Genomic DNA, 24,057 nt, shown 5'->3' on the forward strand with positions numbered 1-24,057 from the left:
TATATGTGGTGAATTGTTTGTTTCTATATGTTTACATTTTTCCTTAAAATTAAAAAAATCTACCACGACCACTCCTTGAACGTACCGTACTACTGACCCAGGCCGGGTAGTTTGATGGGCCTTACCCCATTAAAACTTAACTACCTCAAGGCCTAGCTGACCAAAAAGGCTGCCCCCCTCCCCAGTTCTCTCACCTCTCTTTGCCCTGGAGAGGGCCCACGGAGTCCCTGCGAACCCGCCCCCACTTGGGTTTCCACCAAGCCCTGTAGTCACCAGCCTGAAGAATTACAGGGACAGGGTCTTGATCTAACAGAAAGCCTGAGAGGCCCCTAAGTGCCTCAGTAGCCTTCTTTCCAGATTACAAAATGATTGGCAAGCAGCTGTGGGCCTCTTTCCTTGCTGTTAAAAAAGAACTGAGAGAAGCAAGAGTGAACTACATACTCTTTTTCCATGTCCGCCTTAAAGTTATATTTGATGGACAGGCTTCTTAATTGATGACCCACCGGCTAAAAAAGGCAGCCTCGAAATAAGATAGGGGCCCAAACCTCCTAAGCTGAAACGCTGCCAACAAAGACGGTGAGAAGGTGCAAGTGGTGCATGCCCAATGAGGGGTCAGACAGAGATGGAAAGAGCGGCAGCGCCGGATCCGGTGTCCTCCTTGAGGAAGATACTGGAAAGCACCCCTGAGCAACACCGATCGCTCTCTTCCTCCAAGAGCTTGAACTCAGATGGTCACCCTGAGGACCTTCTGTCTGGACCTTGTATAATTCTTAGGTTGGTAGATGTCCTTTAACTTGGGACTTTCTACTCTTCCCCCCTTTACCTCTCTTTCTTATCTCTACATCAGACGGGGATTGAAGCACTTGTTGTGGGTAATTCTGCCTGAACTGTGCCTTCTCCTGACTAGGTTTGGGCCTGTTAGTGCATCTGCCTTTTTTGTACTAGGGTGGCCTGGTCACTCCTATCTTGATCCTCTATTATTTTGCTACAGGGGAAATGGAGACAGAGAAGCCTTTATAGTGGTTGCTGTGGCAGCCACCCCTCACAAGGCAGCCCTCATGCAACACAATAGCATTAGGGGTTTGACTTCTGCAAGTAATTTTTATTCCTTGTTTTGGACGGAGGGCTGTCGCTACTTTGGCCTGGAGTTGGGGTGTTGTGCTGTCTGTCTATCCAGTTCTTGAGTTTTCCTGCCTGCTTTCTAAGATGGGCAGAGGGGAGGGTAGCCAGGGGGGTATTCTAGGAGGACAATCCTGAAATTCATGCTGCAATGGAGAGAATGACAAAATGTTTCTTCCCAACATAAAATGTTCGTAGAATGGGGTCCGTAGACAAGAGATACAAAATCCTATATTTACTAAAGCACAAGGGGGGACAAAACTCTTCTTCCGGAGATACACTTAACTGGCCTTGAGATACCCAAGTGCAAAGGTGCTGGAGGGGGCATATGTACGCTTTTTCTAGAGAGGTGTTGATCAGGGTTAGGCCAGGAATCCCCATAGAAGTTACAAAGATGCACATCAATGTCAAGGACCTGTACGATTTCATAGTGGATAGACTTAATGCCACTCCTATACAGGCTGCATTTATGCCCAGAATGGGAGCCAGCTGAAATTCTTATCCAAACTATTCAAATTAAACACATTAGGTCTTGACACCCCATTGTTACTGGGTGGAGATTACAACTGCATTAAAGATGTTGAACTTGACCTCTCTGTTCATTAACGAGTTGATTCACTCATGGGGAAAGAGGTGCAGGGTTACATAAATTGGATGAGGCACTAGACCCTACAAAACAGATGGCATGAATTGAACCTGCGATGTAGGGATTTCTCCTTCTATTCCCCAGTATATAACGTAGACGTCTGCATGGACAAAATACAGGGCTCAGCGGGGAGGGCCGCCTGAGTTGTATGCACTGAATAAGTTGTACGCTGTTGAAACATAACACCCTTTTAACTGAGCTCTGTTGGGGAGGGTGCAGTGTCAATGCCCACCAGGAGGCTCTATCCCTGTTACCTCTGTGAGCTTACCTTTAGGTGCTCTGTGGGAGACTGTATTGTGGACTACGCCACAAATGCTCATACTGCCTCCTACACAAACATTAAATAGGAAGCCTTCAAAGCCGTGATAAGGGGACTCTGCCTCACTCTGTCGTTGGGCATAGCAATGTCTCCCCACACTGGATGAAAAGCTTTGGAGGGCGAAATCCTCCTCTTGGAAACTGTAGTCCTGCAACCGCCTGAGATCATGCTCTCCCTACAAGAGGAGTGGGAGAAGCATTCTGTGGCATTTAGAAAGCTATGTTCCTTACACAGACGAGAACATATAGCAGCTGCGCATGTAGAGGGTGGGTGTGGGAAGACGGGGAAACCCCATTATCCAAGTTGCTGGGCCAAAGGGGGAATTGACCTACTCTCAAAATGGTATACATTAGGTTGTCACGAGGCATCATCAGGGCTTTTATCGAGCAGGGACCTGTGACAGATGAGACTCTGGAGCCTTCTTCTGCAGCCCGTCCCCTGACACAGCCCCCACTCCCACATCCCTACCTCTAGTCCCGCTCCCTACCCTACTTAATGGTGGACGCTGCACGGTCACGCAGTGAATGCGCGCAACAGTCGTGGTGCTGGCATGCCGATGGCACAGCTAAAGCAAGCCCGTCTGCGCCCGTTCGCAACACGACTGCGGCAAGCGCCAGAACCCCTGCATCTACGGAACCCCAACGATACAATGCCTCAGCCCTCCATGCACTCAACCCCGGAAGGCAAGGCGACTGCCAAAGAGCCGCAAACAACACCACCCAAGGACAGTTCTCTTGCAGACACTTCCGACGATCCTTCACCATCAACAGTGAACCCTTGACCACCGGACACCCCTTGGATTCCCGCACTACCGAAGCCCTGACATGCATCCTCCTCAATGTACGTTCCCTGCAAAGGCAAGCCGTAGAGATCTAAGACCTGCTCAACACCCTCTCGGCCGACGTCGCTTTCTTCACCAAAACTTGGACCAACGCCACCTCGGGCCCTGCCATCACCACCGCCATCCCTGACGGATACAAGATCCAGAGGAGGGTCGCGCCCCACCGCCCTGGTGGAGGACTCGCCATTGCTCACAAGACCTCCCTTTGACTCTCCACCTCCAACATGGACGTCCCCCACTCCAATACAGAACACCTCCACTTCCAGATCCAGACCAACCCCAGGATGATACTACGTGGCACCCTCGCCTACAGAACCCCAGGACCTTGCACCCACTCCCCAACCACCATTGCTGACCTCGTCACACCCCATGCCATCACCTCTACAGACTACATCCTCCTAGGAGACCTCAACTTCCACCTCGATAACCGCATCGACCCTGTTTCCATCACCCTCCTCAACAACCTCTCCAATCTCTGACTCAAACAGCTCGTCACCACCCCCACCTGCAGAGCAGAACACACCCTAGACCCCATCTTCTCAGGAGGGTCAAACATCTACTTCAGCCACAATTTGCAGCCCCTTTGGATAGACCACTACTGTGTACACTTCACCTTCAACTCAACCATTGGACGCAAACCGTCACCGCCACGAAGAGGCTGGAGTAAGATCACAGAAGAGCATCTAAACACCACCCTGCGCCTAGACGCTCCCCGCGCCAAGATGGACGTCAACTCCGCAGCCAAGGAATTTCACCGCTGGATCTCCAGATGCGCTGACAAGCTTGCACCCCTCTGCCACCCCTGCAAACAACACCTCCTGAAAGCCGCCTGGTTTACCACCAAACTCCGAGAAACCAGGTGATCCTGCAGATGCCTTGAGAAAGCCTGGCAAAGTCAGAAAGCCATGGAAGACTTTAACATCTACCGCAGCGCCCTGTAAGAATACCACCAGCGCATAAAAGACACCCAGCAGACGTTCATCAAGGACAAAATCCTAACTAACGCAACCAACACCCAAAAACTTTTCAAAATCATACAGCAATTCACCAAACCCCCTGTGAACCCATGGACGTCACACCTTCACAGGAACTCTGCAACAAGCTCAGCTACTACTTCCATATGAAAATCAAGGCCCTCTACGACAACTCCAGCGAACAGACGCCGGACACCAGCCTCCCCCCACCAACATAGAGCAGACCATCACTACCTGGAAACCCGTGACCATCGAACTCATCATGGCGACCACTAGGAACACCCACTGAGGACCCCCACGGACCCCTGCCCTCCGCACACCTACCACAGAGCCACCGCTGCCTTTGTACCAGAATTAGTACTGACCATCAATGCCTCCTTCAAATTCGGCATGTTCCCAGACGACTAGAAACGGGTGGAAGTCAAACCCCTCCTCAAGAAGCCCACGGCCCACCTGACAGACTTGAAGAACTACCAGCCCATCTCTCTCTTCCCTTTCACAGCTAAAGTCACCGAAAGACTCGTAAATACCCAGCTGATGGAAGAGAACTCCATCCTAGACGCCTACCAGTCCGGGTTTCGCAGCAACCATAGCACCGAGGTCGCCCTCCACGCCACCACCAACGACATCCGTAAGCTACTCGACCAGGAACACACACCGGCCCTCATCCTACTAGACCTCTCCGCAGCTTTCAACACCCTCTTACACAGCACTCTAGTGGCCAGACTCCACGATGCTGGGATACGAAATACTGCCCTCGCCTGGATCCGCTCCTATCTCTCTGGCAGATCCCAAAGGATCAGACTCCCTCTTTCCTCTCCGAACCCACAGAGATAACCCGCGGATTACCCCAAGGATCATCACTAAGCCCCACACTCTTCATCATCTATATGACCCCCCTTGCCGCCATCGTCAGACAGCACAGGCTCAGCATAGTATCCTATGCAGACGACACCCAGCTCATCCTCTCCCTCACGAAGATCACCAATGACACCAGACTCTGTTTACAGGAAGGAATGAAGGACGTCGCCGACTTGATGAAAAACAGCTGCCTGAAGCTCAACTTAGAGAAGACCAAGGTCCTCATCCTCGGCCCTTTTACCTCCGCCTTGGGTAACAGCTGGTGGCCCTTCCCTCTCGGAAGCCCACCCTCTCGGACAGACCATGCACGGAACATCTGCATCATCCTAGACTCTTCCCTCACCATGACCTGCCAGTTCAACTCCATCGCTTCCACCAGTTTCAACTGCCTTCGGATCCTCCACAAGACCTTCAAATGGATACTACATGCATACAGAAAAAACATCACCCACACACTCATAACGCCCTCTATGCCATAATCAACAAAACTCTCCTACACAACTATCCAGAACACCGCAGCCAGACTCGTCCTCAGAACCCCACGCCACAAACACATGATCCAACACCTACAAGACGTCCACTGGCTCCCCATGGAGAAGTGAGTGACCTTCAAACTGCTAACTCATGCCTACAAATCACTCAACAATAGCGGACCCAAGTTCCCTAAACGAGAGAGTCTCCTTCCATGTACCCAAGGGGAACCTCGGCTCCGCCAACCTCGCAGAGACCGTCGCATCCGTAGAACCAGAAGAGGAAGAAGAACTTTCTCCTTCATCGTAGCAAAGGCTTGGAACGAGCTACCAGTCAACATCAGACACACACCCACCCTGCACACCTTAAGGAAGAACCTAAAAACCTGTCTCTTCGTCTGAACCGGAGCTGCACTCATCTCCCCTCCCCCCCAGCACCTTGAGACCCTCACGGGTGAGTAGCGCGCTTTATAAACCCTTGATTGATTGATTGATCGATTGAACATTAGAGGAGGCTGCTTCAATGCCAGTCAGCATGTGCATTTGACGGATGTGGGAGTGAGGACATTAGGAGACTGTTACTTAAGAGTTCCTTCCGTGCACTGAAGTATCTGATAGATGAAGGGTATTTGTTTGGCTCTCACTTCTGGTAGTAGGAAGCTCTTAAATTTGTTTTCCACTACTACGAGGCCTACTTCTCCTATAGGTTAACATTGGAGTTACCATGGTACAGTTAATAAGCTGTAATTTCCAGTTGGGAGCAGGTCGACTGGATTAGTGTCTAAAGCATTGTAATTAAATGCTCTCTTTAATATTAAAGTTAGACTTTTAGTCATAATTCTGAAACTGCTACATTAAAAAAAATAAGTTGCCAGTTTCTTGACCTGAACATTTGGTGCCTGCCGCCCGAACCGGTCACATGACTAGGTGTAGCAGCAAGTTGGTATTTGAGTATTGTTCCCAGACAGTGAGACAAAGTGGAGATAGGTGAAGTGAAGATAGCTGTTGGCAGCATGGGCCAATGTGACTTAATGAGGAGGAGGAAAAATTACCTACCACACACTGGCATATCACTAGGGCTCTGCCTGAGCACTCACTAAAGGAGTATCGCTAGTCTATTGTGACCCTGGACAAGCTGGGGCAGAACATGGAGGAAGTGAATGCCTAACACCTTGGGGGGTTAGAAACCTCTAGAAGCTTCTCCACACTTCAAAAGCAAAACCATGTATAACTATTTTAAATATTGGACCTCTTACAAATCACTCTAAATTGGTGTGGGTCCATTTTGTGTGGTGTTTTTCACTTTAATACTGTTTGAAGTGTTTTTTTATTTATTTTTTTATCTTTTTATTGAGAGTTTTTTTTTTTTACTGTTACATACAGGGCACGGCAATATTACTGACAAAATAAATCACATTGAGAGAAGAAAAGGAAAAAAAAAGCAAATAAAACAGCAACAATAATAAAAGGCGCAACACCCAGTTGAAAATAAAACATAATCAAAACTAAGAAATAGCAGTCCAAGTTCTGAAAACATAAATCTAATCAAGCAAAGTTTCCATTCTATAATATTTTCATAACTTCACTTATTTACAATTATATCCTAATCAGCTGTCTCCCTCCTTCCATCGTGTAATGGAACTCCATATTAACTTACCCAACTTCCTTCCCCTTTTTCCTTTCTGTGCATAGATCTCTTTCTCAACATTATAAGTTGTTATTAATTTGGCCAACCAATTATGAAAAGTAGGTGGATAGGGTCAATCCATGCAGAGCTATGCATAGTCTCATAACTGATAATGCTACAAATAAAAATTCCCTCCCGCTTGATAATTGTTCATCCTCCACATTTACTCCTAATAATATTGTTCCGGGAGTTAACACAATTTCAGTTCCTAAAATATTATTTATGAAGCCTTCAATATCTTTTTTAAGTGAATCTAGATGAGGGCACGTTGCAAATACATGTTTTAAATCAGCTTCCAGGCTTCCACACCTATAACACTTAATACCCACAGTACCTCCCCATTGTGCTATTTTTGCAGGGGTATAGTATAAATGATACAGCGTTTTATAATGTTGCGCCTGCAATGGTGCCGAGCATAACAAAGAATATCCCTTTTCTAAAGAGATGCCAAAGCTTTCCCCGCTGATGTTAAGATTATCTTTCCATTTTTCATTCCATTTTTCATAATCATCCTGCTTTGATTTTATCAGTTCAGCATAAAACCTCTTGATAGTACAATCTTCCCCTAATTGAACCACTTCCATAATAGGATCGCGCCTGAAACCCAGAGCACCCCCCTTTTTATTCAACAGGAAGCTCCTAATTTGTAAGTATTTAAAAAATTGCCTGGTGTCTAGCTTAAATCTAGCCTGTAATTCTGAGAATTGAAAAAACCCCTGTTCCCCCATTGCATCCCCTACACTTCTAATTCCCTTATTTTCCCACTCGATAAATGTGGAACCCGAGAAAATCTCTTGTGGAAGATTTGGGTTATCTGAAAGTCTGGTGTATACATTATATTTCCCCAAGCCTTCTCTTTTAACAAAACTTTTCCAAATTGTACATGCTGCTATAAGCGTCTTAAACTTTGTCCTTTTATAGTAACTTGCCTCTGTAAACTTCAAAAACACATTCACCACTTCTATTCCCAAGGTTAGTCCATAAATTGCCAGTGTTCCAAATTCGCTCCAACCTTCTGATTCTGCCCCTCCCATCAAGCCAGTCATATTTTGAAGAGCTGCTGACCAATAATAAAGCTTTAAATCTGGTACTCCCCAGCCTCCCCTCTCTCTCGGAAGTGTCATCAATCTGAGGGCTCTTCTAGTTTTCCCCTTTGCCCAGATGAATCTATTGATTATATGCTCTAATTTTTTAAATAATTTGACATCAAATAACAAAGGTATAGCTCTGAATAGATATAAACATTTTGGGAGAACCATCATTTTTATTATATTCGTCCGCCCCACAATTGACATGTGCAAGTTGTCCCACCTGTCCAGGTCTTTCTCCACTTTCTTAATTAAGGGGGTAGTATTCTTCTCTACTAACAAATCCACATCTGCCAAAATTATTACCCCTAAGTATATGCCTGCCTGCGTCACTCGGTTATCTGTACAGATAGTATACGAGTTTTTAATTATCTGTGTTTTAGATGTATTTAATTTATAACCCGATATCTTTCCAAACTTCATCGCCTCAATTTCCAGATACTCCATAGATTCAGTAGGATTAGGAGTGATTACAGCGATATCGTCTGCATAGGCTAAGATTTTACAGTGCCCGATGAGTGTTGTTAGAGGTGTGATCATCTCAGACGCCTCTATTCTACGGATTAGTGGGTCCATATATATAGCAAACAAAAGCGGTGAACAGGGGCACCCCTGTCTTGTACCCCTTTTTATTCGAAATTGCCCCGTATTCCCAGCATTCACACGTAGAGTTGCTACCGGATTTAAATATAGAATCTGTATTGCTTTAAGATATCCCTGTTTAATACCTGTTCTTTCTAAAGCATACCAAAGATAATCCCAGGAGACCCGATCAAATGCTTTTTCTGCATCGAGTAACATTACTGCCATCGGGTCTCCTGTGACTGATGTAACATCAAATAGAGTTATTACTTTACGTATCTGGTGAGTCGTTCCTCTTCCCGGTATAAAACCATGTTGAGCACTACTAACTATTTTGTGGATTACTCTGGCAAGTCTTAATGCTAATGCTTTGGAAAACACTTTCACGTCTGCATTCATTAAGGTGATAGGCCTATAAGATCCTGGTTCCTCCGGATATTTCCCTTTTTTTAGTATTACTACCACCTCGGCACTCCCCCATGATTAGGGTGCTGATTTACCCAACTGTGCCTGTTGCATAATCTTTATTAGCTCTTCTTCCAAAATATTCCAAAACACTTTATAAAACTCTATAGGTATTTGGTCAGGGCCCGCTGCCTTACCTGAGGGAAGTTTCCATACTGCCTCCTTAATTTCCTCTGTCTGCAAAACCACCCCTAAACCATCTGCGTCATCCTCCTCCAATATATCCACCGGGATCTCTTGAAGATACTCTTTCATGTCCTCTTTTTCTCTCCGGGTGTCTCGCCCCGCTAGTTCATCATCATATAGCTTCTCATAAAAAGTCCTAAATACTTCCCTTATTTCACTAGACTCTGTATACGCCCTATCCCTAATTTCTCTCACTGTTCCCACCGCTTCTTGTTGCCTTGTCCGGGTAGCCAAGATTCTCCCTACTGACTCACTCAGTTCATAGCACTTATCCCTTTTAGTAGTGTATATTTTTGCTGCTTTGCTAGCTATATCACTCTCTGCCTCGCCTTTTGCTTTCACTAGTTCTATCAAGGCATTATCCATTTGACTCCCAGTCAAAACACAATTTTCTAAATTCTCCTCTGCCTTGAGTACCTTTTCGGACAGCTCTAAATTCCTCAACTGCATCTGTTTCCGTTTATAAGAATTATAGCTCCTCGTTTCCCCCCGTACCCCTGCTTTAAAAGTGTCCCAGACCACCCCCAATTCCGCGCTATCCCTGTTAAAGAAAAGAAAATCACTAATGCTGTTTGAAGTGTTAAAGAACTACTTTATACATTGCCTCTAAATTAAGCCCGACTGCTGTGTGCCATTCTACCAGGGGTTTAAGTGCAGGTTAATGTAGGGTTGGCTTGTGCCTTACCCTGACAAGGATTGTGGTTGCTGCTTGGCCAGGGTTCTCATCCCAGTCATCCATCAACCTAATTATTTACACTTGCATATGAAGTTTCAAATCCACCTCTGTTTTCCTTTATTTGAATGTTGCTTTGATCACCTCCCAAGAAATGTTTTGACTACAGTCTTTACAAGAAAGATCCACAATGGCATAATATTTTTTGAATTGTTGACATTGTGCCAATATTTTAGTTGTTTCCATGATATTTATCCAGTTTTCTAACATGCATTGATATTTAAAGACTGAGGCTTAGGGACTCTCTGATGTAGACTGATCCCTCAGTAATAAGAGAAGTGACAAATAAGAACTTCCCTGTTTTCAATTCATACGTTTGTTTAATCACTGCAGCTAAAACATTCAAATTACCAAAACAATGACAGTATCTTGGGATATTCATGTACTAGGTTCTCAGTTACAAAGATTTTAAGTGGCAGATGAATACACTGTTAAAATATTCTTGGCATTAAATTGGTATCCTAAGGAGCTGCCAATTCAAATTAAATGCATTGATGCAATCGAAATAGAACAGAGCTTTACGAGTTTTGCTGCCCTTGGGGTATACAACACTATGAGAACTGTCATGAATTAAAGTGTTAAACTAAGCTGGAACCGGTTGAGAAACAGTTTCTGAACGCCAAGAAATTAGATTCCAGAAGAGAACCTTCCATTTTTTAAATCAGTTTTTAACACTTAAAGCATAGAGAATTTCACGCTGCAAAATATTCCATAATTCAGTTAATGAAAAGGGCATTGGGATTCCAAAAGCACAATTATTGATATTGTTTGCAAACACAAAAGAAAAGAGCAGTGTTGGCCTTTGGACAACCACATTGGTGCTAGTTCCAGCAATGTCCAACCATAGTGCTCTTCCTCTTGCAGTTCCATTGCTTAGAAACTGGCAAACATGTACAAATCCTGGTTGTAGAGAGAACATCCAATATCTAGTAATTGTCCTTCCGTACGAATTGAAAACAGTTTAAAACACAGTTTTCATCTTCTGATCTATTCATAAGGATGGAGCCATTATTTGATTTTTCAAAAAGAACATCTTTAATCTTTTTCACCAATACTATACTTTACACTTCCAGTCAGCCCAGTCAACTCTTTTCGTCCTGTTAAGGACTTCATCAGGGTTTGCACTTCTGCATGTAATAATCCAGAATAGGCTAGTTCTTTTATATGTGATAGCGATCGGTCATTCACTAATGAGATTTTGCCCTTGTGCATATAGTGGTCCATGCTAGGCCAGTCCTTGTCAGTTTAAAAGCGATCGGTCACTCCCTATTGGTATCTGTTGAGTAAAGTTAAAAAGTTGTGTGATGGTGTCAGTGACAAGTATAAATCACTCATGTGCAACTTGCCTATTCTGGATTACTACATGGACAAGTGCAAACCCTGATGAAGTCCTTGAGAAGACGAAACGTGTTGACTGGGCTGAGTAGAAGTGTACAGTATTGGTGAAAAGTAATAAAGATTTTTTTTTCAATGAAATAATGACTCCCACCTCATATATGGATCAGAAGATGAAAATTATCTGTTGAACTGTTTTGAATTAGTACAAAGGGACAATTATTAGATATTGGGTATTCCCTCTATAGTAGTTCACGGCTCTTATCTAACTGGTTCCTTCTTTGCACCCTCTTCATGCTTCTCCAGTTCTTGCCCCCTGGATACCATGGAGAAAATTTACATTTTCCTAAAGCCAGATTATGGAAATTAAACAGAAAGATAACATCAAAAATTACCCCATTTTAATCGTCATAATAACTGAGAACAGCATGCAGCGCTATTTCATTGTTTCAGCACAATAGACTTTTCCATGCGAATATTTAAGACTTCAAGTGTGGCTTTTCGAAGCACATAAAATCATCCGGAGGGTCTCTCTTTGACTAATGGCTTGCTGTTCACATGGCATTCTGCCTATAGACTTGCCAAAAGGCCAAATTCTTCAACATAAAGTGTATTATTCAAATATGAAAAAGGCAAGACATTGCGGACTGCGTGCCTTGACTACATGTCCCTCTGAAGGGGTGGAAATGTGACCCTTTCATCTGTACTGCACATCGCATCTGCCATCATTTCTGGCTACATATATGCCTAAGTAGCTGCAAGCCAACGGGACAAGAACACACTTCGAACATACAGCCTTATTCATGAAGGCTAAATCGGCTCGCAAAGGGCCGGATTCTGAGAATCCGGCCCTTTGCGAGTGCGATTTTTGCATTTGGGATTCAGCATCCCAAATGCAAAAATCGCTAATTGCGATGTCGCAAATGTGCGAGGAATTACATTTAAGGAATCTCTATTAGAGATTCCTTAAATGCAATTCAACATCCAATTAAAATTTGCGAATTCGCAATTTCTTGCCGCAATTTACCGCGAGGTCAGACCTTGCGGTAAATTGCGAAAACTCAGAAAAATGCTTTTAAATGCATTTTTCTGAGTTGCATGTTACACACACACATGTCCTTTGGACATGTGTGTGTGCCACACCTGTGTGAAATTTCATTTGAGGGGTGCTACAGGGTGTCCTGTGGACACCCCTGGCACCCTTCAAATAGCAATCTTATTTGCGATTAGCTAATTGCTAATCGCAAATAAGGAATACTCCCCATTCATTCCTATGGGCCTTTTGGCCCATAGGAATGAATGGCGAGTTATTCCTTATTTGCGATTAGCAATTTGCTAATCGCAAATAAGGAATCAGTAGGAATCGCATTTTATTATGCGATTCCCACATGATTACCGTTTTGCGAGTCCTTAATAGCGAATCGCTATGATTCGCTATTAGGGGCTCGCAAAACGGCCCCTTCATGAATAAGGCTGTTAGAAACATTTTACAAAAACCAAAGTCACAAATGATGTCTGATACGTGTTATGTTGAATAAAACCCTACCTGTTGGCTACTTTATGTGGTACTTATCTTAATGAGGAAACACAAGGAACTACTCGAAAAAGAGGAGACAGAAAAAAATGTCAATAAGGCTGCCAATAACGAAGGCAATGTTAGGGTTTTCTAGTAATATGGAAGGCAAAGGGAGATTCACAAACGCCTTTTATTATTGTTCATTGGCACTTTAACTTCGCACAGGCTGCCTCAATCGCTAGCTCACAAAGCAAACGGTACCGTGCGTTAAATGTGCTAAAAATTCAGTCGGAATTTTCAGTCCACAAATGCTTGGGGCACCGTGTTTAATTTGTAAAAAAAAAATAGAAGTGCCAGGGCCCAAGGTATTACATATGGGTCACTGCAGCTGGCACGGCCCAGATGCTACTTTAAACTGCAGGTTAAAGTCCATCTTCTATCATTTATTTAAATATATATTAAATAGTTGCTTAAAAATGCATGTGAAGCAACACCACGCGGTCGTTTCTCATAAATACGTGCCGGTGTTTACACAGAAGTGCCGGTGCCGCACAATTTAAGCACTGCGCCTACTGCATAAAATATGCCCTCAGGAGTGGCGTCATGGGCCTGCTGGAACATATCTTGTCGAATCCCTTAACACGCAGAGTTGCAGTAAATGAGCTCACAACGTTCAACTCAGTGCACTGCACACACCCTGCCTGGTGCAGACCTGATTTAGGCAAGTAACTGATCCTGCCAGGGGGACAGAAACGTCCTCGTCTGCTCTGAATAACTTCCACATCTGAAAAGTCCTGGATTCGATTTCCACCGATATGTTATGGTCATAAATGTAGTTTGATTTAAGTTATTACGCATTTGTGTATATCATGGACAAGACAAAATGGGTGACCGAGCGTTGTACAGGTGAGGTGGTTGCATGACAATACGGGTTCATTAAGGCCTATATAAGTCATTATAACTGTATCAGGTGTTGTGTGTGTAGGGTTTGGAGGCTTCTGACATCACTTGCCCCCACTCCGCTCAGTCTAGATGTGGCTAATAGAAACGAGGACGCATTGGAGCAGTGGCCTACCCTTTCCTCTGATATGTACTCCGACCGCCTTAAATATGCAGCCCAGCGACAGCCTGGCTCTCCCCAGCTCGCAACAGCTGCTGGTGAATCAGGACTTAAAGGCTTGACCACACATTTTAATAAGTATTTTGCACCTTGCAGATGTGTATGTGGATTTTCTTGAATCCAGTCCCAAATAGTACTTCATCAATGATGCATAACGGTGCAAAATTGTCCTTTCACTACTGCTTTGCTATTAAGTTTATTGTAAAAAAATGTTTTTGTTTTTAACACATAAAGAAAGTCCCTAAATAGTATTTACTTGTTGTGAAATAGAGTAGTTCTGCCATCTCTACCTCACTTTGGGATCCTAATGCATATAGAAATACACGATCGGAGAGGTCTAAATGAACGATACGAAGTAAACATTCATATAGCTATATATACCGAGTTATTTTAGCAGAATTAGCTATATGTCTTTTCTTTCTACTTCAAATTAATAAACGTCATCGAGACTTAGTAATCGTACTGCAGGAGAATGTGTATGTTTTACATTTGATCATGGTACTTCGAACGATTTGCACATTGGAAACTTTCTCTGAAATTGGCTCTTCCTTTTCATTTTGTGGCGCCTGGAAAAATAGTGATCTTAGCTTCCTTATGGATAAGTAGTCACCACTGCAACCCCACGTTGTTTTTCATGTGAGCAAACTGAACTCCACCATCATTGTGCCAATGGGATGCTGCTGCGCTCAGATCAAGGGGGGAGGAGGGGTTGAGTTAGCTCTGGCCCTTGTGGAAGAGTCAGAGGTGCAATGGTCCTCTCCATCGGTGGCTTTGCTGCAGCCATACATCTGGAAGGCTTCAGGCACAAAGCCTGGAGCAGTGTTTGGAAGCAGTGGATCCGACCATCATTCCTCCGACACCAAGGGATCAGATGTATGCGAAGGACCCTCTGGAGGAAAACGCGAACTCACCCGCTAAATCTGCCGGGTGCTTTCTTTACTCCTGGGTTTTTGTCAGTATGTTAGGGTGCAGGAAACCCAGCTGAAAGTGGGAGTACGTTGCCATTGACCACACATCCAGCCTCCATAATATGATAGGGGTGCTACAAGCGTGTTTGGGGCACTAGAAGCCCATTACCTCCTAGTTAGTCTTCCTCCCCACATGACTTACATAGTGAGCTTCAGCTCCACACCAGAACCCTCCAAAGTAAAAAAAAGCCTCCCATCCCCTCCCAATATGGCGGACCAGATCACCACTGACCTCTATAAGAGGCGGGCCGGCCCAACCAACAGCCTGTTTTTTTCGTTTTGCGCGATTCTCTCCAGAGGCGCTGTACAGGTAAGTTGGACCTGCTCTAGAAGGTTCTTGGGTTTTGGTTGGAGGTCCTGCTTTAGCGGACCCTGGGACCTGGACTTTATATTACCCTCCCCTCTTCCTTCCCCCGGTCCTTGGGGCCGGTTAGGTTCTGCTTAAGCATTTCATGGGTCTAAAGGGAGGGGGGGCGACGGGGATATGGGGTGATTTCGCCCGTGCCTCGTCCCGGTCGTTTGTTGTGGTCCTCGCCCGGTTGCGGGCTCTGTTGGACCAGCGCTTTCTTCTGGGCACTATGTTTGGATTTGCTCAATATGTTGCACATGTTTTTGCATGTATGGAATTGCCCATGGTGCTATGCGGCCGCCGTTTTCTTTTTCTTACGGTCGGCCGCTGGCCCTGCTTCGCTTGTGCAATGTATGTCATGTGGCGAGGACGCATAGTGCTGTGAGCGGCTGCGATGTGTGTTGAAACCTACACATGGCGCTTCTCTGCATGTCTTACCTTTCGGTGAAACAAATCTCCGAGGCCTCCATAGTGTCTCGTTGTTTCTTGACGCGGCGGTTACCGCTCTCCCCTTCAGCGGGGTTTCCAGTGCTACTTCCCGCGGCTCTGCGCCGCACTGGGATTGGTCTGGGCTCGGCCCGCCCTTCGGGGGCGGGGTCTTGTTTGCTCCAGGTGCAGCTGTTTGGTTTTAACGTACTTCAGCTGTTTTTTTTTACTATATATGTTCTGTGCCGGTTCGGATCCTCTGCCTTCCTCCGCTTTCATTCTGTTTGGTGTTTTTTCACTCGAGGGTTATGGAGCGGGATTCTGTCCCGGCGGGGACGATGGATGACTCCCTGTCTGCTGCTGAGCCTCTTTCTGCGCAGTCCATCCAGATGATGATCTGGTCTGCGGTGGCTGAGGCCCTTGCACAGCGTGATGAGGGACAGGGTCCTTCCTCTCCAAAGCACCAACGTGGAGACCCCACTCCTGTCTCTGATGCTGAGGGAGAGGAGGAGGATCTTCATGGCCGCTACATCCAGGGTCAGGATCTTCGTGATGTTCTCTCGCACATCAAGGGTAACTTGGCTTTCCCTCCTCCGGCGGCGGAGGTTCTATCCGAGGATTTCTTCATCCAATATCAGTGCAAGGCTCCGGATTCTGTTCCTCTGCATGCATCCATCAAGAAGGTCATTGAGGGGGAATGGTTGGATGTTTATAAGAAGTCTTTTCCCCGTTATCTGGCTAAGCGTTACGCTATTGATGACTTCGCTAAGGATTTCCCTCCAGCGGTGAAGGTGGACTCTCTGGTTGTGGGCCTAGCTTCTCAGGGTTCTATCATCTCTGAGGATGCATCTCCTTCTGACCCCGTGGACAAGCGTGTGGACGCGGCGGCTAAACGTTCATATGCGGCTGCGAATTTCACCATCAGGGCTTCTGCGTATTTATTTTGCACTGTACAATCCTTGTTGAAGGATTTCCAGTCCCTGGGAGAGCTCCTGGATCAGGGGGCTGATGTTGTTCCGACCCTGGCTTTGATGGAGCAACAGACGCGCCTTCTCTTGGACATCTCCTTTGACACTCTGGGTGCGGCTGGTGCCGCTGGGGGGGCTGCCATCCAGGCTCGGCGTCAGATTTGGCTGCGCCATTGGAAGTCGGAGGCGGCCCAGAAGGTGTTACTCATGAAGATTCCTTTTTCTGGGGCAAAGTTGTTTGGGCCTCCACTGGAGGAGATGATCAAGAAATCTGCTGAAGACCACAAGCTGCTGGCTCCCATCAGGTCCTCTGGGGGCCGTTTCACTGGGCGTGGCCGGATTTTCTCCACTTCATCCAAGGGTAGGGGCAGCACGCCCTTTCGAGGGAGGGGTCGTCGCCGGGGCACCCCGTTCTTCACCAAATCCCTTTTCAGCTGACCCAGTGCTGCAGCCCCCGCCAGCACCTTGAGACCCTCATGGGTGGTAGCGTGCTTTAAAATTCCCTGATTGATTGATTGATCACGAGGCAGGAGTCCCCCGTGGGGGTGGGGGCCTTTCAGCTGAGAGGGGTGAAATGCACTGTGCGCGACAGAGGTGCAGATGCAGGAGATGGAGCTGGGATTACCAATGGGAAATCACCATGCACTGAACTCTAAATTATTATATACCACCAGGAGCAGGTTGTTCTGAATGTGCTGTGTTTATTTCTTATTTACCATTATCCGCATACTAATGTAAATAGGCCTATAAACAGATCACTGAGCGCTTTTGTTGCTATTAGATATTTTGGCACCTGATTCGTATCTATGAAGGGCAGCAAGCCTATGTTCAGAGGCCATTCCCTGTACCAGAGGGCCATGTTGACACGCTGGTATTCACGCCAGCCTTGCAGAAGGAATCTGAGACTGGCAACAGCATACCACGCTCCCGCATTATTGTAAGCTTACAGAGATGCTTTTCAAAGGCAATCAATCAGTACGCCCCGTTGTTCACACAGCGGGTTTCAAGGCGTTAAAAAGTAAGTGCATCCCAGGTTTATTGCATCGGTGACACGCTGGCAAACAACGCCTGCAGCAAATGCGAAAACACGCTTTTTTAAAGTCAGACAAAAGCTCTATGGCGTGTTGTTACTGGCACTGTTTTCTTAGGACAATACACTTTGAAACGTAGTTATCACACAATACTAGACAAATCCACCCAATGGCTGGGTTTGAAACAGGACATGGGTGGAGGCAGTGAATAGAAGGATATTATCTCACCCTTCTCCGAAGATTGTTCAACTAGCAGCGAAGTTTCGTTCTGCGTGATTTTATTATCGGTTTCTTCTCTTTCCTTAAAGAGAAAAGGTGTACTGATTAGGCTCACCCTTTTCGCAAAATATGACAAATTGCTTTTAAAATCTGTCAAAAAAGACTACATTTTACAATGAATTGACTTGTTTGACCTGAATGTGCAGGAGGCAGCTGTGGGGGAAGACTCCAAATGTTAAGGCATTCGTGTACATTGCGTAACGGTAAACATTGAAAGCTAAGAACACAACTTCCTAAAGATGAGCAGCAGTGGCATTAGAAGGCGCATCCTGAAAGGAGGCTGATTAATCGAGTCCGCCTGCTGACACAATCTAGCGATCCCTCGGTGATACAGGAGTCTCCTAAGTGGTGGGCAAGTGCAGATTACTTATTTTCAAGGGATTTGTAAACAGGGGCGGCTCCTCCACATGGGCAGAGGAGCGTCGCAACACTGGTTTCTCGCAGTGTGAGAAGCAGAAACATAAAATGGTATTAAGAATACCATTTATGTTTCTGCTTCTTGCACTACTAGAAAGTAGAAGGCAGGTTGGGGGCGGGTGGGTGGGAGGTCCTGTTCGAGTGCAGGGGAGGCGTGGCTAGCCCACTGTTGTTGGCGCTGTTTGGTCAGCTCTAGGTCCGACCAAACAAGTCATCACATTCCGCATTTTCTCTATGTAGGCAGCCTACATAGAGAAAATGGCCTCCCCATTGACGCCTGTGGGGTTGGCGTCCTAGCCAATCACAAGACTGCCATTGCAGCGTTGTGATTGGTTTAGGGGAGGGAGGCTTACTGCCTCCTGTGTGGAGAGGAGAGAGGAGACGCGACGCTGGACCGGAGGCTAAGGTAAGTTTATTAATTTTTGAAATGTTATTATTAAATTAACCCCCCCCCCCCCGCTCCGCACGTGCCCCCCCTGCCCACCTCCACCAGCAAGTCATGCCGGCTACAACTGTTTGTAGAGAAATGCGTGAAACTAATACTAAGAGAAAGGACTCTTTATGCGTTGAATAAAAAGGATTTCAGGGGTTGATGGCACAACACAAGAAGGCACCAAGTTATTTTAAAATTGAGGTATAAATAGTTCATTGCCATGTGCAATATCCATGTTTTCTTGTGTATAATTAAACGTGTTGTGTGAATATAACCATGATACTGGAATGTATTTAGGTTACATGGAATGTTGGTGAGAGAGCTAGGACAGTGGCTGGGCAGCAGTTGATGAGGATGGATGGGACCTTCTATGGAGAATAAACTTTAAGTTAACCTCCTATGTTTGGATTCATGTCTTATGGCCACTGGTCACACTGGTAACTAAAATGGGATGGAAAGCTCACACGTGATGAGGCCATAACCAGGAGGGTCCAACATCTGATATGTCCAGAAATTCGCTATGTGCTATTGACCACCGGTGTGCTCAACTTGCTTTGTCAACTGAGGAATCTATAAGTGGTTTCAGGAGGTGAACCCAAAAATCTGTTATTGAGAGGAAGGAGAACTGGATTCATAAAGCCAGTGTGACAGCTATGTGACAAGCAGATTGTGTCCTGCTCGGGCTTATAACCTTTGGATTTTGGCAAGAGACACAGCTGCAGCCTTGAGTCTGTGGGGGTGAGCTAATGGTCCTGGAGAAAGACTAGCACAGAGTTGGTCACACTTGCATACTGTCCCAAGTAAGTGTAAGTATCAGCGTTATTTGGAAGGGCCCATTGTTGTTGGTTTGTGCCCAGTTGTGTGGTTCTTCTCTGCATGAACAGTTGACACTCCAGCCTATCGGTTGTCCTACTGGAGCACTCTCTAGCTTGCACCCGAGGCTTTGGAGATTCCGACTGCGGTGCTCGAGTTGCTCGCCACGAGCTTATGTGCACGAGTCGCAAAGGAGTCCTGCTGCCAGGTTTACGTTGCCCTCCCACAAGTCTACTTTACAGCTGGTGCTTGTGCTATTTCACATTGTGCAGCCAGCGCAGGGCCCATGGTGATGAAGAGCAGGCAGTGTTTCGTGCCAGTGCCCTCACCGTTCCTGATATCTTCAGGTGCTCAAATCCCCGGTAGAGGATGTGCATTTCTGACTGTCGTGCCCTCGTTTTTATGTTACTTAGAATGCTGGGAGTCATGTTGTTCCAGTGAGGCTTCTGGTGGTCTAGTGTTCACTAAACCGCTCTGCATGCTGGGAAGTCTACATCCAGTGGGTTAGATGCAGGGACTGGACTTGAAGCCTATGAAGGGTCTACAGTGTTTTTGAGCTGAGCCACTGCAAGAATTGGTGACATCGTTCAATTCAACTCCTGGATGACAGTTGGAAGCTCAGGCCAATGGACTTCTAGAGGTTTTATGTGACTTTTTAAGAGAGCATTTTTCTTAACATTTATTATAAAACCGACTTTGGCAATAAATTGGGTTTGTAATAAATATTTTAGCAAGTCCAAGAATTAACTTTTTGACTGGTTCCTAGGTGGCGACAACATATTTTATTTTAATATTAACTCCCATTTCTTTCCTATGGTATAGCTAACTCTGCTACATTGAACATACCTTTGGGGCCTAGTCCCTCTAAGAATATATTTTACATTACATCTCTGCATGTCCCATTGTGAAATATCATGCACCCAGCCTTATTGGCCACCATGAAGGCTTAATTAGGTGTGACTTATTAATATCTGCAGTTTAAAACTGCACTTTCAGGTTCATGGTGGCAGGCTTATAGTCATGTTTTGTATTGCTACATTAGTGGTGGCAAAATAGGTGCTTAAGTCCACTATTGACGTTTGACCTACAAGCCCGGGGTACACGTTGTATCATATACTAACTACCTACAAGTAAGTTAAAAATGCCAAATAGGAGTAATGCCAATTTTTACCTGTTTTAGGGGTCAGAGCACATGCACTGTGACCAAGGTAGTAGAGACCCAGTGCACAGAGTCTACATGGAGGTACTGTTTTATGCACTGCTTGTTCTGTATTACGGGAAGCATGTGTGTATCCATTGCTTATTTTGTAAAAGAGCATAAGTGCTGATGCCCCAAAAAATATATTCAGTCCACTTCCAACACTAGTCAGTCTAGCCACCCACTGCCTGTATGAACACTGCTAAAAGGCTTCAGAGCTCTCACTAATCTTCTGGCTTTTCCTTGGTTGTGAAGCTATAACTGGTCAGTGGCAGCTCCTCTGCAATTTATTTGTTTATTTTATTTTATTTATAAAGTTTTATATAGTGGCGGAAGACAGTCACCCCAATGCCTGGCGCAGAGCATTGTTTTATTTTTTGTTTTTCCAGCTCTACGCCAGCTTGTGCATGGAGCAGCCCGGCATCGGAGATGAGAGGAGGAGTGCTTGTGCACTCACTAAGTACACATATGTGTTTGGCTGCCCTTCTCCGGCTGACCAAAACACACATGCACACTTAGGTTTCTCTAGCATTCATCCGCCATTCTGGAGAAAACCCACAGTCTCCCAGCCACGGCCCGTGGAGGGAGTTTCGGTGGGGCGGAGAGGCGGGGGAGGGGCAGGGTGGTGGGTGCTAAAAACTGGAGTATGGATAATTGAAGTTAAGTAAACAATTTAATAAATAAAATGAATTTTGTAGCGCACCCTGCATCGCATCACAAAAATAAGTGCCGGAGTTCTCGTCAGGAGACAGCTTGCACCAGCCCATTGCTCCTATTAGTGCTGCCTGTAACAGGACTAACTACTAACCATAAAACCCTACAAGTGGGGAGAGGATGTGGCGTAACTATCAAAGCTGCTGACCGTGGAGCTGGATAACCAATTTCGAGTCTTGGCATAGGCCGAACATCTTGTGCAGTGGCGTAACATAAGCCCCCGCAGCCCCTGCATTGTGGAGGGCCCCAAGCTCCAGGGGCCCCCTCAGCAGAAGTATTAGGTGGTGGGCCAGGGAACCCATCTGTACACTTTGCAGTGGGGCCAGCTTAGGTTTCATTAGGCTACTGATCTTGTGAGTCTGGATAGATCACTTTGTCTCCACGTGACTACAAAAAATGAATGCGACCTTATGAAAAGCGTTCTAATATCTTTGGGTCGAGTTTGCGCCTTAAGTTATTGATAATTAAGCGCCGTTGGCAAACTCTGGCTCAAATTAAGCACTAGGCCACAAAAAGGTCTGGAATTATATTGAGAACAATGACCACCAAGGTGTTGCTTAGCTTATGTACATCAAGCGGCCACATTTCTATTGCTGAAAGACTTCTTTTTTCTTTTGCAGTTATCCAATTTGGATTTGTCACCCTATTTGTCGCCTCCTTTCCTCTTGCACCTGTGTTTGCACTACTCAACAACGTCATAGAAGTGCGCCTCGATGCAAAGAAGTTTGTGGCGGAATTGAGAAGGCCTGATGCTGTCCGCTCTAAAGACATAGGTATGCGGCAAGCCTACATCTGCACTGCGCTTCTTATTATAGTTAGCTTTGATGATGTGCAATGATTGCATTTTTTGCTCATTTCGAAGCCTCACTGTGACATCTTTTTACAGGAATCTGGTACAACATTCTAAGTGGCATCGGCAAATTTTCCGTCATGATTAATGTAAGTATTGCGTTACGTCTCTTTGAATTTATGGATTTAAAAGAAATCACAAATTGAGTTAACGTGGGGGAGCTGCTTCTTGCTGAAAAGTCCTTCTGAACTGCCGGGCAGTTAATGAGTTTCCTCTTATAGCTTCTCTTATGTAGTAATTTATAACCAAGGCATTCTCCTTTTATGGGTATACAGTATTGAAGCCATTTATACAATTAATGGTGGTCACTGCAGTAATGCCTTATCTTAATTACATGTCTGCACAAACTCAGATTAGAAACATTTATTATATTCTTCCCCATACTGCTGTAAAATAAATTGTATAAAGTTACCGCTAGCCTTTTTCTTAAAGCACTGTTTAAGAGTGATATCATAAAAGGCTGTGCAGATGAGCGAATGACTAACTTTTTATTGTCCTTTGCATGTCCTTTAAAAATACACAGTACTTGCATTAAAGTTTTGGCCGTACATTTTTTATAAAATGTTTTACTTGAAACACGAAAGATGCTTAGCTAGTTCAAATTATTTTGTTATTTGTTAAGAACAGGAGCATAATGTATTAATTAAGCAATACTATCCAGGGAGAAGGAAACTCTAAGGTGGACAATAACTGAGGTGCAGTCAGAGAGTGCTTAGTGAAAGCTGAGGAAGGTACACCTCTCTGGTCAGCATCTACCAGGGAAGGCACTTCCTTTTGGACAATACTATTATTGTAAATCAGACCCCTAAAATGTGGGGACTAATGAAAAAAATATTTGTTACTGTGTATTTCACAGGACTACTTGGGTGGAAGGTTAGAAGAAACATACCTGTTGATTTCTTTAGTGTTTATGCTGATAAGGCTCTGTCTGTATGACCCTCTTAAATGCAATGCAATGAATGCGTGGATTTGAGCATCACAAAAAGGAACAAATATAAAGAGCGATAACAGACTTTACGCACAATCTAAAGATATTTGTTGGTGGTATTGCATTAGTTTTAAGAACTATGGCGAGTTCTAAGGTAATTTTACCCTGTGAAAAATGCTGATCCGTGGTTGGGGTTTGATGAGCCATGTTCTGTTATGATTTTCACATAGAGGTTATGGAATGTGATTAGAAACTGAAATGAGAGCACATTTTCTATAAATTCACAAATATCTTCATCAGCCATGTGAGGAAAATATTCTAGCAAGCTAAAAAAAAATAGCAACGGCAACTTCACAGCTTACTTTAAAAGAACAACGAGAGCACTCGCCTTCTATGTTCACAATGAATGTGAGACATGGTGAGGAAGATATTTAGGAATTTATAGAACATATGTACTCATTTTGGCTTTCCAGAGCATTAAACATAATTTATGGTACAGATGTTATGTTATGTTATGTTATGTTACGTCATTTATAGAGCGCACAGCTGCCCCAGCAAAGGGGTGTCCCGGCGCTAATCCTGAGTAAAACGAAACTGAGAACTGAAAGGACACAAAGATTATTTTAAGGAAATAGGTGAGTTTTGATGGCTTTCCTGAATTGATACAGCTCCTTCATTTCTCGAATATGGACCGGTAGAGTATTCCATAATTTTGCTGCTAAAAAACGGAAGGAATGTCCA

At 45.1% G+C, this 24,057-nt stretch overlaps 1 protein-coding gene across 1 annotated transcript in view; it reads left to right on the forward strand.

Moving 5' to 3' along the window:
• Positions 1-24,057, forward strand: part of ANO2 (anoctamin 2) — a 1,660,301-nt gene that overhangs the window by 1,575,065 nt on the left and 61,179 nt on the right. Inside the window, exons 21-22 of the mRNA XM_086939055.1 lie at positions 22,159-22,311; positions 22,425-22,477. Coding sequence (XP_086795181.1) covers positions 22,159-22,311; positions 22,425-22,477 — 206 coding nt within the window. The remainder of the gene's footprint in view (positions 1-22,158; positions 22,312-22,424; positions 22,478-24,057) is intronic.

This window comes from Lissotriton vulgaris, chromosome 1_1 (assembly GCF_964263255.1).
Source record: "Lissotriton vulgaris chromosome 1_1, aLisVul1.2, whole genome shotgun sequence".
Classification (NCBI taxonomy): domain Eukaryota; kingdom Metazoa; phylum Chordata; class Amphibia; order Caudata; family Salamandridae; genus Lissotriton; species Lissotriton vulgaris.